Source organism: Trachemys scripta, chromosome 4, assembly GCF_013100865.1.
Source record: "Trachemys scripta elegans isolate TJP31775 chromosome 4, CAS_Tse_1.0, whole genome shotgun sequence".
In the NCBI taxonomy this organism is placed as follows: Eukaryota; Metazoa; Chordata; order Testudines; family Emydidae; genus Trachemys; species Trachemys scripta.
Window position 1 is genome coordinate 46,315,580 of NC_048301.1, and position 19,326 is coordinate 46,334,905.

The window sequence follows — 19,326 nt, forward strand, 5'->3', positions numbered from 1 at the left end:
GCTTTTTTGACTGCTGCTGCACACTGTGAAAGAATATTTTCTTCCTTTGGACTAATTAATTCCAAATTGAGAAATTGTTTGGGACCTGAAAAAGCAGGAAAGCTTGTTTTTCCTTTTCCAAATTATGAATGAACAAAAGAAAATGAAGGTGAAGACAACTGAGTTAGCTGCAGAAACCTAAATTTTAAGTTTCTCATGTTGACTTGGCTGACATAGTAGATTTAATTTTTTTTAAAATATTTCATTTAACTATTTTAGAAAAACAATTTTAACAAAAACAAACCTGATTTTAAAAAACCTGAATGTTTAACTAAATTCAAAAATTCATATGCTTGTTTTGTTATAATATTATATGTTTGTTTTTGAAGAAAAAAATCCAGAATACATAACGTTGTTGTTTTAGTTAAATAAAACAATTTATATGTCTGGTGATGTTCTCCTAATACAGCATGGCAAGAAAATCCTCCAAATATTAATGATTAACCTGTTGAATTGGAGATATTTATGAAGTCATTGGAAGGTGAACTATCTGCTTCAATTACCTTTGGTAAATGAAATAACCAAATAATCATTCATTTTCTGATATAGCTGTAAAACTAATCTGAAAAGTTCTAAAATAAATCACTTAAAAAATGTATAGTGTGTACCATCTAAAAATGAAACCTACATTTATCTGAGTTGTGAAGAATACGTATATAGGTTATAACAACCAACAAGAATGCACTTTTATGTAGAAATCCATAATTAAATCTAGTCTTCCTGACTAGTGATTTAAATCAATTTGATTTAAAGCAAATCACCCTGACAAGTACTGTTTAAAAAAAAGTGTGAAAATTCTTATTTTATATGTTATTTAATATGTATATAGCTATTAAAGGTTTTAGAACTAATTTCTATGGTTTTAAGACAAAGCATTACAATTACATTTTGTGTATGTATGCAGATTACCAGATTTCAGTGCTTATCTGATAGAACGTTCCTCTGGTTTACACAAGACTAGCTTTCACACTACCTGCATCATTCTGTTGACTGCCTACTGAGAATCCAGACGCGATGTATTTTTAGCAGGGGTTATAGGAAGTGTTCTGCTATGGTGACAAGCATAAGCAAAAAGGCTGCTGTCGTAGCTGCACAAAAGCACCCTATGCTTGTTAATTAAGTACTCAGTTGGCAGTCGTTCTAATGGCAGTCACTTTTGTGCCTGTTTAGTCAAAGAAGTCAGGAAGAGTGCTGGAAAGGATGTTGCTATAAATGGGAGTAATGGTTGGCACCAGCACAACCCTACAGATAAACAACGTGATAAGGTGAAAAAGGCATTCACACAGAGCACAGGACAAACCATTTTAGAGCGATGCTGGTTAGCAGCAAGCAAGTGGTTAGAAGCATTACTTTAACATTTAAAAATACCAAAAGGAACTGAACTTCTCAGAGTAACAGGAATGTAATAAACCAAATGCAGAATTCTTTTACCATACTATTGAAATAATGCAAATTCAGATACAATTTAATAGCACTTTTAATTCAATGATATGTACATAATCTTCTAGTTTCCACTATCTTGCCACAATGCAAAATTAAACAAATTTAGTAAGTCAGGACCACCTCTATGGAAAGTTTTAAGAAGATTCTAGGAAAAAGAGTTATTTATCACAGATATCCCTGCTTCAATTACAAATCGTGCCCTTAATACAACCAGCATAACTAGTCAATATGAAACATTGTATCCCATAATCCAAAAGGTAAAGTGTTCCTTCAACTGTCTCAAAGGAGGGAAAAAGACAAAAGAGAAGTTATTCTGTGCTAATTCAACAGGAAAAGAAAAAGATGTGTTTCACTGTGAAATACTAGGAACAAGGAAACACACACAGGGAATAATCCTGCTTTCCTTTCTTCTTACTTGCTCAGTCAGTTTACATGGATAGGATTTTCCAAAAGTGCCAAAATTTCCCAAAAGCAATACAAACTAAGATGTAGAGATTAGCTAGTTTGCAAGTGGCTAATAGAGACCCTTCAGAGTTAGATGAACAGAATTACCACAGAATAGCTCAATATATATAACTCTTACTCTGTGAAGTAGCTTTAAATGTATTGAGTAAAACTGGAAAAAATGGCACTTAAAATAAGCCTTATTAACAAGCATCCAGACAGTGCATTTCAATCCCCTTTGCTCAAAGAAATCTCAATACTTTGATTGGGCGAATGGGGGTGGAAAAGTACTACGTTCTTCTAATGGAATTTATCAAATTTGCATTAGAAGATGGTATTAGTGCTTAACAGACAGAAATTAAATAAGATTTGCAACATTAAATACACACACATACCCTCTCTAACTAAATTCAGACAGAGAAGGAAGGTGCAATTAAAATTAAAATTTACAAACATCTTAAGGAAGATTCAGCTATAGCAGTATACAGTTCTATTCCTAAGGAAGTTGAATTGTAGTAAGGAAGCTCACTCACTAGAAGAAATATTAGCCCTAGTATTTAAAAGACTCAAAAGGACATTTAATAAGAGCTCTACACATTATGGACCCACCTATTATTTTAAAAAAAGATAACCCCACACATTCAGATTATTTTGGAGAGAGAACATGGCAGCAAACTACCTGTCATGACAATAGGAACAACAAATCTAGTGTAACTACACACTGTAATGGACTAACGACTTTAAATTTGAACTATCAAAAAAGCCTAACATCATTTAGCCAAAGCTAAGAAAGACTCAACACACATTGTTGCTAAGGATGGGGAGTGAATTGTATTTTTGTTGATACATTTCAAGAGAATTTCAGTGTTACTAGGTTTACAATGTAAAATGTTTTAGTTGAACAAAGTCCTTGAAGATTGTGGTAAAGGACTTAGACAGTGCAGGTTCCCCACCCCACTCACATGAACGGAAAAATCGTTAAGCTCAATGATTATTTTGGGGTAGTTCATTTTTGGCTTCCTCTTATAGACTCATAGACTTAAGGTCAGAAGGGACCATTATGATCATCTAGTCTGACCTCCTGCACAACAGAGGCCACAGAATTTCACCCACCCACTCCTGTAACAAAACCCCTAACCTATGTCTGTTACTGAAGTCCTCAAATCGTGATTTAAAGACCTCAAGGTGCAGAGAATCCTCCAGCCAGTGAACTGTGCTCCATGCTGCAGAGGAAGGCGAAAAACCTCCAGGGCCTCTGCCAATCTTCCCTGGAGGAAAATTCCTTCCCGACCCCAAATATGGCGGTCAGTTAAACCCTGAGCATATGGGCAAGACTCACCAGCCAGCACCCAGGAAAGAATTCTCTGTAGCAACTCAGATCCCACCCCATCTAACATCCTATTACAGACCATTGGGCTTAATTACCTGCTAATAATCAAAGATCAATTAATTGCCAAAATTAGGCTATCCCATCATACCATCCCCTCCATAAACTTATCAAGCTTAGTCTTGAAGCCAGATATGTCTTTTGCCCTCACTACTCCACTTGGAAGGCTGTTCCAGAACTTCACTCCTCTAATGGTTAGCAACCTTCATCTAATTTCAAGTCTAAGCTTCCTAGTGTCCAGTTTATATCCATTTGTTCTTGTGTCCACATTGGTACTAAGCTTAAATAATTCCTCTCCCTCCCTGATATTTATCCCTCTGATATATTTATAAAGTGGATGGCCTTGGCTTTGCTTTTACTTTATTGTCTGACCAACTCACAGATTATTTATTTATGTACTATTTGTATTGTAATAGCATGTGGGAACCCTAATGCTGGACTAGGACCCCACTGTGCTAGGTGCTGTACAAATACGGAACAAAAAGAACGTCCCTGCTCTAAACAGCTTGTAATCAAGATACAAACAAGAGACAGGCAAACAGATGAGAAAGTACAAGGAAACAATGAGACAATATTGGTCAGTAAGATAGACAGTGTTCTGAGCACATCAGCCACCTAACCACTTAAGTCTTTTGTATGAAACAAAAACAAAAATTAAGGACATTTTTGGAGGAGGATAATGAGGTAGTTTTGCAGATTCTATGGGGAGCTCCTCCCAAGCATAAGCAGCAGCATGAGATAACGAACAAAGGTGCTTGCTTGAAAATTTAACAAATGGGTGATGGAGGCTAGCATCATGAGCCAATTGGAGGCGAGAGTTGACATTTTGATAGTGAATGAGAGTTAACAGGTAGGATAGGAAACATCACAAAGGGCCTTGAAAATAAAAACAAGCCAGCTTATGTTTGATGCATACAGAAGGGAAAGCCAGTGGAGGGATACAAAACAGAGGCATCATGGTCAAAGCAATGAGTTAGGAAAATGATCTTTGCAGAAGCATTCGGAATGGGTAGAGCAAGATCGCATTTGTCAAGGCCAGAGAAAAGGACGATGTAGTAAAACAAGACGTGAGATGCTGTGAGCCTGGATAAAAGTTTTAGCTATGTAGATGGATAGAAAATGCCATATCTTAGAGATGTTATGCAGAAAAAAAATCAGCAAGATTTAGACAGTCTGGATATGAGTACCTAGAGAGGTGCAAGTCCACAGTGATCGAGAAATAAAGTAGCAGGGAAGGCTTGAGGGAAGACTCAGAGCTCTGGTTTAGCCATGTTGAGCATGACCTTCTGATTAGACATCATTGAAGAGAAGCCAGAGACAGGCAGAGATTTTAGTTTGGACAGAAGGCGGCAGACCTGGAAGTCATCAGCATAGAGGTGGCAGTTGAATTTACTCGTGAAATTATGCAGAAATAAGGTGCAGAGGGAGTAGAAAAGGGAACCGAGGAGAGAGTCCTGTGGAACCCACACTAAGTGGGAGGGGGGAAAATGAGGAGGATCCTCTGGAAACAACAAGCTGAAGGAGCAATTAGAGAGGTAGAAGAACCCAGAGAAAACAGAGTCAGAGAAGCCAAGAGAAGACAATATTTCAAGGAAAAGAGGATGATAGATGGTGTCAAAGATGGCTGATAAGTCAGATGAGGGTGGAGTACTGGTTCTGGGTTTTGAGTAGGAAAGGGTAATTAGATAGACTGGGTTGATACAGTTTCTTTTCCTCAGACCTGGCTATTTTTTCAAATAATCTTTGAAAATCTAAGTTTAGAGCTTGTCAGCTAAGCGAACGTGGTCATTTTCAGTTTAGTTCTAAAACATTCAGTAAGTGTTTTGGCTTAATTATAATTTCTCTGCAACATAAAAAAAATATGTTTCCCTCAACTCAATAGAGGAGCTGTAAAGATGCCAACACCAGCTGGGCTCCAAAATTTTATGATGTAGAATTTCCAAAGTACTAAATGTACCATAAGGTAAATTGGACCAGAAGCTGCTATTATTTGCAACATAGTTTTTTTGTATCCCAACTGGGATAATGAGTTGTAGACATGCTGGTCCCAGCAAACTGACTATTTATTTGTGCGTATAGAAATCCTACAATACAAAACATTTTTAAAGCAGCTGTTTACCAAAACATCACAGCTCAGCTTGGCTAGTGGGTCCTCAACTCATTTGGGATACATAAAACATACTGCAGATAATAGCAACCCTTCATCCAGTTTACCTTAATTGAAGTTGTTATAATGAAGCTTCTTCAATAAAAGAAAAAAAAAAAAAAGGAGTGAACAATAAAGCATATAGTGCTCCACAAGCCACAGAATTCTTTTAATTCAAAAAGTTAATAAAAAACTAAGGATTACATAGTAATTTGGGGGGAGGGGGGGGAAGAACCAATCTCAACTTTGGCACACTTCATGTTCCTTAGTGTACACAAATTTGTAACCAGGAAGCAAGAAGAGGAACAACTCATACTATTTCCATCTATCATGCATCTTTGAATGTACTTTGAAAATGTGCCAGTTTGTAGAGTGGTGTGTCTCTGGGCTTGTGCACACTTACATTTTATAGCATTCTAACTTGCTGGCTCAAGGGTGCGAAAAATCACCCCCCGAGTGCAGCAAATTTGAGCACTTTAAAGCGCTAGTGTGGACAAGCTCCCAGCGCTCACAGTTATTCCCCTTGTGGAGATGGATTACCAGGAGCTCCCTCCCAGCACTTGCGCATGACTACACTCACACTTCAAAGTACTGCTGCGGGAGCGCTCCCGCAGCAACACTTTGAAGTTTCTAGTGTAGACATAGCCTCTGCCCTCACTTACAGCTAACTCTCCAGTGCCTTCCCTCAGCACAGCACAGATGGGAGAGTGCTATTCAAAGGAATACAAGAACTGGCCACTGCACTTTTCTTAAAGGCTTTATCCAAAGCCCATTAAATTCAGTGGAACTCTTTTCACTGACTTCAATAGGCTTTGGATCATGTGCTAAGAAGTGGCTTTCTGGAGTGGACTGAAAAGAAAACCATCTTTTTGTACTTTATGTAGGGGAAGGCAGTTCACCTGTACTCCTAACCTTGCATACAATGTCCCATCACTCATCCTGGCCTGGCCTCCTGCTGATTGCAGATAGTTTGGAACATTTAAATGAGAGATTTGCATTGGAGAAGACCTGGATAGATTTTGAGTGGTTGGGGATAACTTTGATTCAGAATAATACTTGAATACAGGCATAAATTTGGGACCTCCTTAGCCAGTACAGAGTGACTCATGCTGTCCTCCCCACAGATTCCTTAAAGAAATAGGATATGAGCAAGCTTAAGAACTGCCCTTTACTTAAGCATGTGAATAGAAACTTAAAGCATTTTTACTTAATATACTGTCATTTTTAATAAGTTGCACACTTTACATGTTTTTGTTGCTTATCCCATCCTATGTTCACTCCAGCCAATATTCATGTTCCTCTTTCCCAAATGAAGACAAGCTTCAGCCCAATAATACAGAGCTCAAAGCTACAAATCCACTATGGATTAACTCCACAGTTTCCCTTGTAATTTGCATTTGTCCCAATTTCTGTTCCCTACATACCCTCTTCCCCTTTGCTGAAGTTCCAGATCTCCAACCTGGCCTCTCTCATATCCACAATTTCTCTCTTTCCCACCTAGTTTAACTCAAAGCCCATGGAAAAGACAAATGTGATCTACAGCCCCTTCCCACAGCTACCCTCTAATTAACCAAATCCCATGGCAACAACACTTCTTCAGGAAGAAACCAGCAGAATATCCATACCAAAGCCACGATCCTCTTTGTGGGTGCCCCACCAGTAAAGCTCTCCATTGGAGTCACATTTCTTTAAGATGTGATGGGTGTATTGACACAGTGGTATGATTGTGTGGTTAGTTCCTCTAATGTGCCATCACTTAGTGGCTAGAGCATGGTAGCACACACTCCAATGAAGTGAGATAAGCAAGCATCTCCTCCCCCGTACCTATACTTCCTGGGTTACAGACACCACAGTGAACTTATTCAAGACAAAAGTATTAAAGACAGCGTTCTACCCTTCCAACACAACATGATCAGGAAAATATGGATAGTTGAAATAAAATGTAGATGTTGAACTTGATGTAGTCTAACAACATACTTTAAAATATATTTTTGGTATTTTCTGAAACACTTAAATTTTTTATTTTATTTAAACTTTTGCAAGTTCTTTACTGCTCCCTTTTATTATATGGAGTTGCTCACCATGTAAACGTGGGGCGGCTGCAGCACCCCTGCATCCCTAGTTCCCCGCCTATGTGAACTCCTCAATGGTTAACCATTTAACCGATAGACTTTTAATAGGTTACATGGTCACTATTTTTAAACCCTATTTACATCCTTAACTGTAACTAGCTAAAATAAAATAGAAGTCAGATTTGAATTCAATAATTATTTATGTTTCTTCCAAGTGCAAAAAGTGGTTATCACTTTTCCAGTAAATGGCAAATAAAATAAAGAATTATCTGTAACAAACCTACAGGATCAATAGAAGGCAAGAGGTCTTTTTTTTCTTGCACTGGATCTTCCTCTTCATCTGTGCTATATTCTTCCATGGTTTCTCCACTTGCAAAGTGAATGACCCTTCTTGGAATTTTCTTGTTTTTTCCTATGATCCCCAGTTCCACATTCTCAAAGCCTCTATCGCCATTTGAGTGCAGCTGTAACAAAGAAAATAATGGTCTCAAAAACACAAGCTTCTGCAGGATAAGCAGTGAAACTGGAGGTTTGGTTCTCACAAATATCACAAAATATCTGTCAGCCAATCTAAAGTACCTTACTAGAAGTAACAGAGATCATTGAGAGCTTTTCTGAAGATTGAAGTGGAGTTTTTTTTAAGTGATGCAGCTGTAAGGTAGCATTTCCCAAACTTATTAAAGCTGAGCTCCCCATTTCAAGAAAACTAAATTAATCACATTCACTTCAACACTGCCTTTTGTTATTAGAGGTCTACCCAAAATGAGCCAGTCACTGAAGTTATATTGTATAGATCTTCACTACACAGCACATCCTTTCTTTTCTTTACATGCTTTGGTGAACAATGGAATAGTTAATGTTGACATTTAAAATATCATCATTGGCATCTGAGTTAACACTCATTGAAATGAACAGAGGTCAGATTTCTTAACTGTTTCAAGCTCTTTGCAAATTCAGGCAGACAGCTCTCACATAACACTCAATTCATGTTTTCAAGGTATCCTTCAAAACCATGAGAGCTAGAGAGTAACTTTAAAAAAATTAAAGTTGAGACACTGAAAAACAACGGAAAGGCCTGTCCATGCTCTCTCTCCCTCCCCAAATACATACACACACACAGTTTAGTCCTTCAGGCCTACCCCAAGGAGGGGTCACAACCCATGCTTTGAAAAATGCTGTTGTAAGAGATTAAATCAGGATAGAGTGATTTAAATCAAAACTATTTAAATAACAGATTGTCATCATGACCTAAATCAGCAACCATACAACCTTGATTTTAATCATGTTTTGTATTTGTACTTGTTAGTTATTTTCCTAAAGAAAATAGTTGATTCTCACTGGTTGGTAACTATAAAAACATGTTGATTTGCAACTAGACTTTACACTAAATCTGCGGCTTATTCTTTTTCTAACCAGGAGGGATACACTGTGCCTATAAATTTATTTAATTATACAGCTCAATTTCAATTAATTTTCATTTCTTATTTTTTACATTTTTATTATGTTTGAAAATAGTCTAGTAAATAAGTGCATCATTTGCAATATGTGCAATTAAAAGAGCTCAAAACAGCATTTTAATTTTTGTATTATTATTAAATAAAACTACATTAAATGTGCTGTACACTAGAAAAGAAGGTTATCAAAACATTTAAGAATCAACTGATTTATTAAACTAGGAAGTATTAGCTGTAGATAGTAAATTGAACTGACTGTTTCTGATCTTGCCATGTCCATCCAAATTATAGAAACAGTATATCACATCCTCTCATACTTAATTTTCATTCATATATTGGAAGAGGAAAACGAGCTTTTCAGCTTTTTCAAACTCCCAATTGGTATCTTAGGGCTCATCTTCACTTGAAATGCTGCTGCAGCTGTGCTGCTGTAGCGCTTCAGTGTAGACACTACCTACGCAGATGGGAGGGGTTCTCCCATCAGCATAGGCAATCCACCTCCCCAGGAGGCAGTAGTTAGGTCAGTGGTCCCCAACGCAGTGCCCATGGGTACCATGGCGCCCGCCGGGGCATTTATGTGCACCCGCCTAGTGATACGGTGTGAAAAGTAGTGCCCAGCAGGGGAGAGAAGCCACAGCCTCGTGCCTGCCGGGGACAGAGAACTCCAGGGCTGCAGGTGCAAGATTGTTTCTCCCTACGCTGCCCAGAAGTGCCAAAAAAAAAAAAAAAAAAGGCAGCGGCTCGGACTGCCGCCGCCCGAACTGCCAAAGCGCAAATAAATAAAATAAATAAATAAAATAGCCCAAACTGCCGAAGCAGGAAGAAAAACAAAAACGCGCTCGGACTCTGCCACCCCAAGAATGGACGGAATGCCGCCCCGTAGCATGTGCCGCCCCAGGCACGTGCTCGCTCCGCTTGTGATGGGAACCGGTCCTGTATGCGAGTATTCTTCCGCTGCACTGATACTGCTGTTTACTTGTGATTTGTGATTTATTATTTTTTAACATTTTGCCCCAAAATGAGTGGTTCAATAAAAGACAATGTACGTATTATTTCAACGCAGATTGGGAAGAATCCTGTTGTTTTATTGAAAATAAAGGAAAATGTGTTTGCTAATTCTGCGGTGGTACTGTTGCAGTGCCAAAAAAACAATGTTGAATGCCATTTCCAAACTAATCACGGCTCTTTTGACATTAGCCATCCACTTAAATCTGAGTTGAGAAAGAAGAAAATTAATCAACTCAAATCAAACCTATCTGTCCAGCAATCTGTTTTCACTAGACAAGTGGTAAAGTCTAAAAGTGCTACTACTGCTTCCTTTAAAATTGCTCACCTGCTTGCAAAGAAGAAAAAACCCTTTCAAGATGGTGAATTGTTGAAGGAAGCATTTTTGACTGGTGCTGATTGCCTGTTTCAAGGATTACCTAACAAGCATGAGATTTTGTCAGCAATACAAGACTTGCAGTTATCAGAAACAGTTACGAGGAGAATATATGCAATTTCAAGCAACATGCAAATTCAGCTAAAGGAGGACTTGGAAATATGTGACTGGTTTTCACTGCAGTTCAATGAGTCGACAGATATATTGGATACAGTACAGTTGGCAATTATAGTGAGGATGGTATTTAGTGACTTCACCATAAAAGAAGAGTTACTAAAAGTATTGCCTATGAAAGGGTGAACAAAGGGTCAGGACATTATCATTTATTCAAATCATACGCATCATCCATTAATATGCCACTACACAAGCTGTCTGCGATCACCACTGATGGGGCACCAGCAATGATGGGCAGTGCCAATGGATTCATTGCACTCTGCAAGAAGAATGAATCCTTTCCGAACTTTATGTCTTTTCATTGCATTATCCACCAAGAAGCTTTGTGCGTCAAAGTTTTCTTTTCAACACGTCATGAATGTCGTTATTAAAATAATTAACTCTATTAGAGTGAAACCTTTGCAACACCGATTTTTTAAGGTCCTGTTGGAAGATGTTGATAATAAACAATCTGATCTTATCTTGCACACAGAAGTACGATGGCTGAACAAAGGTAAAGTTCTTGCACGTTTTTTAAGCCTAATTGAAGAGATCAAAGAATTTCTGAACTCCACAAATCAGAACTTCGAGCAACTAGAAGACTCCGGTTGGTTAATGGACTTGGCTTTTCTTGCTGACATCACTGACAAATTGAACATTTTAAATCTTGGGAAATCCAGGGAAAAGACAAACATGTGGCTCAAATGATAGGTTCTGTAAAATCATTTAAAGCAAAACTGATCTTGTGGATGTCACATATGAAGAAGTAGTCTCTCGTACATTTCCCAAGTATGAAGAAAATGATATATGACAGTGATTTTAACCCATCACCATTTGTTATCCACATTCAAATACTTCTGGAACAGTTCACCATCATTGAGCTATAGTTGCCTTTCTTGTGAATCCTTTTACTTGCCAAATAGAGGTAACAGAAATGGCTACATCAATTGCGAGTCTCATTCAAGTAAGAACAGAAGATGTGGAACTGGAGATTTTAGACCTTCAAAATGATATTGTTCTAAAATACTGCGCAACAGCTGAAAACTTTTGGAATCTGGTTAACCGAAAAAAGTTTCCTGCCTTAAAAAATGTAGCATACAAAAGAAAATCTTATTTTGGTTCCTCTTATCTATGTGAAGTTCTGTTTTCAACAATGAACATTATAAAATCAAAATACAGATCTCAGCTTACAGATGCCCATCTTGACGATTGCTTATGAACTGGAATATCATCCTACTCTCCCAACTACAAAAGATTGGCTGAAGAAATGCAGTGCCAAAAATCACACTGACTTTATTAGAAAAACCACGTGAATTAATGATATCTATTTTCCATTAAGTGCTGATGAGTGCGTATGATTAACTTGTGTTTTAACTTTTTTTCATATTTGTTTGTTTATTGAAATCCAGATACAAAGTAACAATACAAAGAATATTTTTTAATTAGCCATAACTGGCTATGTTAAAGTAAGAATAAAAAATATATTTGGACCAGCAGTTCAACAATGTTTTACTTTTTAAAAATAAATAAGATGTAAACTGTTTATGATATTTATTTTGTAAAAACTCCTTAATTTTTCTTACAGGCAGATAAAAAAGCAAATTCACATGGTAAGGTGAAAGAGTAATTGATGGATAATTTAATTAATACCTTTTTACATGTAAAATTACCTTTTCTCTCTTATGGATTCATATATTATGTAATATTAAATATGATGTTTTTCGTATTATTTAATGTACAAATACAAAATAAGCCTTGAAAAATTGTTGGTGCCCGCCACACTCTTCTGAAAACATGAATATGCTATTGGCCACAAAAAGGTTGGGGACCACAAAGCTAGGTCAACTGAAGAATTCTTCCGTCAATCTAACACTGTCTACACTGGGGGTTAGGTCAGCTTAACTACATTGGTCAGGGGTGTGGATTTTTCACTCCTCTGAGCAATGTAGTTAAGCCAATTTCATTTTCTAGTATAGACCAGGCTTTAAGTATGAATGAGCTAGTCACTGAACTGAACTAGTTGAATAAGCTGAAATGAAGATAATATTCTCTCTGCACCTACAGAACAGGCTATTGCTGTCAAACACTGGTTTAGCACATCAACAAACTCTGGTTCCAGGTGCTCATCCAGTGACCTCAACACGTTCAGTGGTTTGATTCTCTTTAAAACTTGGCAGAAAACATTACTGCTTAATTTTTTTTTATCTATTGAAATCATTTACATTAAATAAGTTTAGGCCTTAAAATAAATTGTCAATTTCAAATTTTAAAATAGGCTTATTTAATAAAAAAACAAAACAAACAAACACCAACAACCACAACCTACCGTATATACTCATTCATAAACTGAATTTTTTTTAGTACAAAAGGGAAGCATCAGAGAAGGGGGTTGGCTTATGAACAGGTATAGAGAGGGAGAGGTGGGACACAGCCCCTCTCCCGCAACAGAGGGGGAAAAGGAGAGGCAGCACAGCCAGAAGGGAAGAGGCGGGGCCAGAGTCTCTCCGCTTCTGGCCACGCTGCTCTCCCAACAGCCTCGGAAGCAGTTGCAGCTCCAGGGCTGGCAGGCTGCGCCTGTGCCGCTCAGCCCCGCCCACCAAGTAGAAAGTGTGGGGGTCCCAGGCTAGGGGTGTGGTCATGTGGCGAGTGGTCACAGGGGTTACTTCCCTGATCCCCAGCTTCTCCCCCCCGAAAAATTTCCCCACTAGTTGCTGTCCCAGCCCATCAGGGTAAGTAGCTGGCGTGCTGGGACACTTTGTTTACTTAGGTAAACCGTGCCTGCGGATGCTCGAGGTAAACAAACCGTCTCAGCCCGCCAGCGGCTTATCCTGATGGCCCGGGAGCCAAAGTTTGCCAACCTGTGAATTATAGGGTCAGTTTATGAATGGGTCATAAACATTTTCCAATTTTATTTAGCCATTTTGGAGGGTGGGGGAGATTGGCTTATAAACGAACCGACTTATGATCGAGTATATACGGTATATTTAATTTTAAATTTAAGAGTCCAATTTAAATAAAAAATGTTTTAATAATCTATTTTTATCCACTCTGGATTAAACTAATTCCCTTTTATACAGATATCAAAAATATTAAAACAAATCCAGATAGTTAAGTGTATTATCTACATTATTATTCCTACTTTTTCCCCCCAAATAGATGTTAAAACTTCCCTGTTCTACTTAGTAAACATTTTTTACATCTCAAATGTTGCACCCTTGCTTCTCCCACAAGACCACAGCTAAAGATAGCAGAACTAATCTAACATCACCTTTTTAAATTATGTTTCCAAGTCATTCAAACTCACCCAATAATATGGTCTTCAAAGATCAAAATTTTTTGAAAATGAACTGCAAAGATTTGGAAAAGCAGGCAAGTCTCAAGATCAAACTGACACACAATGTAATTCTAAATCATTCTGAAATAAGTAAGTCACAGCACATAAAAGAAAGATAGAAAGGTGAACTTTAGGGTACCATCAGAATTAACTGTTAAGCAGACATCTTCCAACACATATGCCACCAAACAGAATTCCAGTGGAAAGAATTTCACCCTGCTTTTATTTCTCAACAAACTGAATTTAACAGCCCAACTACACCTCTACCCCGATATAACATGAATTTAATATAACGTGGTAAAGCAGTGCTCCGGGGGGCCAAGGCTGCGCACTCCGGCGGATCAAAGCAAGTTCGATATAACGCAGTTTCACCTATAACGCAGTAAGATTTTTTTGGCTCCCGAGGACAGTGTTATATCGGGGTAGAGGTGTACCTATAGAGAAGATGCCAGCAAGGAGATTAGTTTCCATACACTTAATGGGACTGCATAGATCTGTAAGTTTTAGACACATTTTCACAACAGAAAGAACATACTAGGCCCTTTAGAGACAGGAAGACAAGATCTCTGACATGAAGCGCTAGCAATCTATATGGGCAACATACAAGAATGGTATGCAACAAAAAGCAATATGATTGAGCAGTTGTATGCAGTGTTGGTCCCAGGATATTAGAGGGACAAGGCAGGTAAAGAGTTGGTCCACCTTGTCTCTATGATTGAGCAGTGACATTTAGAACACTATTTGTTAGCTACACGAATGGAACACAAAAACGTCCACATACATAAAGGCTTACAGAAAACAACAACATACTATACAGTGAAAAAATCCAGCCTATTATGTTGTGAGAGAGTCCCTCTACTCTACAAAAATGTAGTTATTTAAAATATTAACCAAAGCCAACAACAGGAAAATTCATCACCATGCTAATGCTCAAAAAACAAAAATAAAAAATCCTTACAGTCACAACACGGCTGAACAAAAGACGAGTTCCTATCAGGTGGCTTGGAGGATTCTTTCCACCAACAGAATCAAAATGAAGTCAGATACAAACAGGATCCATATCTTTAAGATGAACAGATAAAATCTCTTCTGCCTGGGCAGTATAAAGCCTATTAGTGCTAATGCAGCATAATTTTAGCTGTGTCAGTCCTAGGATATGAGACACACAAGATGGGTGAGGTAATATCTTTTATTGGACCAATTTCTGTTGAGGAGAGAGAGGAGCTTTCGAGCTGCACGGAGCAATTCTTCCAGTCTGGGAAAGGTACTCCAAGTGTCACAGCTAAATGCAAGGTGGAACAAATTGTTTAGCATAAGTAGATACATACTAGATTTATGGTTTATTACTACAATCTGTAACCCACTAACCCTCCCTCTTTTCTTCCCATGACTGCATGTGTGTTAAGGGGCCACTCTACCTTGAATGGTCACTTAGCACATATTCTAACTACTTATGCTAAACAAGTAGTTATGCATTTGGTTTGTAACAGTTGTCAATTTTCCTTTGCATGTTTGTGGCACAGTTTACATATAATTAAATTAAAGCGGCAGTAGTCTAATCTAATAGGTTGTTTGGGGTTTTTTTATATTCAGTGAAAATATTGTAATCCTGCATCCCAATGCCCAGAACCACTCCCCAAAATTCCAGGATCTGGAAGTTAAATTTGTGGATAAATAAGTTTGTCCTATCTCTGTAAAAGCACAATGAGAAATCCCTGTCCTTCTAACATCACTTCCTGTTAGTTTGTTTTGTTTGTGTAGTTACGGGTTGTGGGGTTATCCTTAAACTAGTCCCTCACAATTCACCAGTAACATTCTGTTGAATAAAAACACCATACCCGATTTTGAAATTTTAAACACTGATCAGTATTTATGTAAGTAACACACACATGTATTTAAGACATAGGAGGTAACTCTCCTGCGCTACTTGGCACACGTGAGGCCTCAGGCTGAGTACTTTAAGAAAGATGTGGACAAATTCAACAGAGAGTCCGGAGGACAGCAACAAATATGATAAAAAGTTTAGAAAATCTGACCTATGAGGAAAGGTTACAAAAATTTAGCATGTTTAGTCTTGAGTAAAGAAGACTATAGGGCAGGGGTTGGCAACCTTTCAGAAGTGGTGTGCCAAATCTTCATTTATTCACTCTGATTTAAGGTTTCACGCGCCAGTAATACATTTTAACGTTTTTAGAAGGTCTCTTTCTAGAAGTCTATAACATATAAATAAACTATTGTTGTATGTAAAGTAAATAAGGTTTTTAAAATGTTTAAGAAGCGTCATTTAAAATTAAATTAAAATGCAGAGGCCCCCGGACCTGTGGCCAGGACCTAGGCAGTGTGAGTGCCACTGAAAATCAGCTCACGTGCTGCCTTCGGCATATGTGCCATAGGTTGCCTACCCCTGCTATAGGGGGACCTGATAATGTTCAAATATACTCAGGGCTATTATAAAGAGGACAGCAATTGTTCTCCATATCCACTGAAGGTAGGACAAGAATTAATCAGCTTAATCTTCAGCAAGGGAGACAGGTTAGATTTTAGGAAAAACCTAACTATAAGGATAGTAAGGCACTGGAATAGGCTTTCAAGGGAGGTTTTCGAATCCCTGTCATTGGAGGTTTTTAAGAATGGGTTAGACAATACTTGTCAGGAATGGTCCAGGAAAGCATACTTGGTGCTGTCTAAGCACAAGAGGCTGGACTAGATGACCTCTTGAGGTTCCTTACAAGCCCTACATTTCTATGATTATATAAATTTTAATAACATTTAGACTGTTCTATATCATAGCGTATACTAAATGCTTCACAGACAGTCCCTATCCCAAAGATTTTACAGTCTAAACAGACAAAGGAAAAAGTGGGGAGAAGAGAGAAGACAAACCAATTAATTTTTTTACTATTACATTCAGGTTGTATGATCTCAGCTTAACTTTGATAACTCAAAACCTAGTGTCAAAATATTTAATGTGAAAGTGCTTAGTCTGTATAACTTCACTGCCTTGTGCTATTGCAAGACTAGCTTCAGTTCTTTCACATCCATACAATTATGAAGTCAGGGATTAAATCATTTGAATCTATCAAGAATGTATTCCCTCCACTAGTTTAAACAAGAGATCTAGTAAATACTGCAACTGTAAATACTCATTTGAAAAGACACTGCAGCACCAGGAAGTAAATCAATTTATTTTCCCCAACGGTTTTGCTGCACATTAACTAGTAGAAGTTACAGTGTAAATCCCCTGTAAGTCTAAAGTCTGCATACACAGATGCTCTTCTTTATTATGTTTTCCACTGTTGTTGTTCTCCTTTCCCCATCTCTGTGCTTATAAATAGTACAAACACTTAGAACAGAAATGGCTAGCTGGCAACTCATGAATGAGGTCTCCTACTAATTCTCAACTCATAGGTAATTATTTTGAAAAATGAAGAAAACCTGTTTGAGAATCATAGAATATCAGGGTTGGAAGGGACCTCAGGAGGTCATCTAGTCCAACCCCCTGCTCAAAGCAGGACCAATCCCCAGACATTAAACTAAACAGGTGCATTTGAAAAAGTATTTATTGAAACAGCTTTTCTATTCTGGCTTCTTTTAATTAAAGGTAAAAGATGACCTTAACATCTAAATCAGGAGTGGGCAAACATTTTGGCCCAAGGGCCACATCTCGGAATGGAAATTGTATGGCAGGCCATGAATGCTCACGAAGCTGGGGTTTGGGTGCGGGCTCTGGGGTGGTGCCAGAAATGAGGAGTTCAGGATGCGGGAAGGGGCTCTGGGCTGGGGCAAGGCGTTGAGGTGTGGGGGGCAGTGAGAGCTCCAGCTGGGGGTGCGGGCTCTGGGGTGGGGCTGGGGATGAGGGATAGTGGGTGCAGGAGGATGCTCCGGGCTGGGACCAAGGGGGTTCAGTGAGTGGGAGGGGGATCAGGACTGGGGCAGAGGGTTGGGGTGCAGGAGGGGGCCAGGTGCTTACCTCAAGCAGCTCCCAGAAACAGTGGCATGTCCGCCCTGGCTCCTATGTGGAGGCGCAGCCAGGCAGCTCTGCATGCTGCCCTGTCTGCAGGCGCTTGGGGCAGGGGCAGCGTGCAGAGCTGCCTGGCTGTGCCGCCATGTAGGAGCCAGAGAGGGGACATGCCGCTGAGCCCGCTCCCTGGCTGGAGTGCCGGAGCGGGGCAAGCCCCGGACCCCGCTCCCCAGCGGGAGCTCAAAGGTCAAATTAAAACATCTGTAGGACTGGATGAGGCCCCTGGGCCGTAGTTTGCCCACCCCAATCTAAACCTTAACATTGCATTAATTACACAGAAGTCAGTAAATTCTAAGATAGGAGCTATAGTAAAGGCTACTGTGGAAACTGTGTATATGCATTACAATAGGGCTCTTTGTTACATATCCACACAATGACAATGCAATACACCATAGAAATTATAATAATGGAACTGCCCATTTGTCTACGCTACTCCTACAATAAAACTGTAATGATTCAATATTTATTATTTGTGTTTAAATTCTACTTTTCCACTACTCTTAAATGTATGTATGTAGCCTTGTGCACTGCTACATCTATAAAGTAAAAATCCTACAATCTTAATATTTAATTAATACAGTGGTTTGCTTTTAGTGTTATTCAAATTCCATTCTTAAGAGGTTCATATCTCAAAGAAATCAGTATCTAAACAATTTAAGAACATGTGACGTGTGATTCAGACTAAATTAGTACACCTTGAAGGGGCTAAATATACCAGTGGGTTATTATGCTAGCTTTTCTATTTGCATACCTGAGCTCAAATCTTAGTTTGGATCACAAACAGGAATTAATTTAGTATTCTCATCTCATTCTCATTTGTGCACATCATAAAAGCATCACACAACCAGCAGTTTGCTAAGAACAGTAGCCCAAGAACAGAATACCAGAAGCGATAAAGACTTGGCAATTCTCTGTGCTTGAGATCTTCAACATATATTCATTGCTATGCATCCACACAGCTAAAACTCTCACCCAAGCTCACATCAGCTTGTGTATGGATCACTACAATGATCTCTGCCTCAGCCTTGACAAATGCAATCCTCCCCGACTCATATCCATGCAGAATGCTAAGGCAAAGATAATTCTCCCAGCTCAGCACTTTGACAATATCACCTCACTCTCTGCATCCAACCACTGGCTCCCCCTTCTCCATCAAATCACATTATTTGTCTTCAGCTTCAAGACCCTTCTCAACCTATCCCCTATTATCTCTCATATGCTTTATTAAGATGTCAACTCCCATCTCTGCTCTGTCAGCCTTCACCACCTTACTTCTTGCAAACAAGTACCTTTGTGCTCTCTCCCATGCTATCCCACAAAATTGGGAGCAGCCTCTCGTAAACATCTGTGAAGTTACTTCATTGTGCTCTTTCAAATCCCTCCTTTAATAGGACACCTGCACAAATCTGGACAATGGTTAGGCTCCTGACACACTGAAACTGTTGCCTATTA

The 19,326-nt window shown here is 38.7% G+C and overlaps 1 protein-coding gene across 1 annotated transcript in view; it reads right to left on the bottom strand.

Moving 5' to 3' along the window:
• Positions 1-19,326, bottom strand: part of FAM177A1 (family with sequence similarity 177 member A1) — a 33,918-nt gene that overhangs the window by 11,990 nt on the left and 2,602 nt on the right. Inside the window, exon 2 of the mRNA XM_034768637.1 lies at positions 7,816-7,995. Coding sequence (XP_034624528.1) covers positions 7,816-7,995 — 180 coding nt within the window. The remainder of the gene's footprint in view (positions 1-7,815; positions 7,996-19,326) is intronic.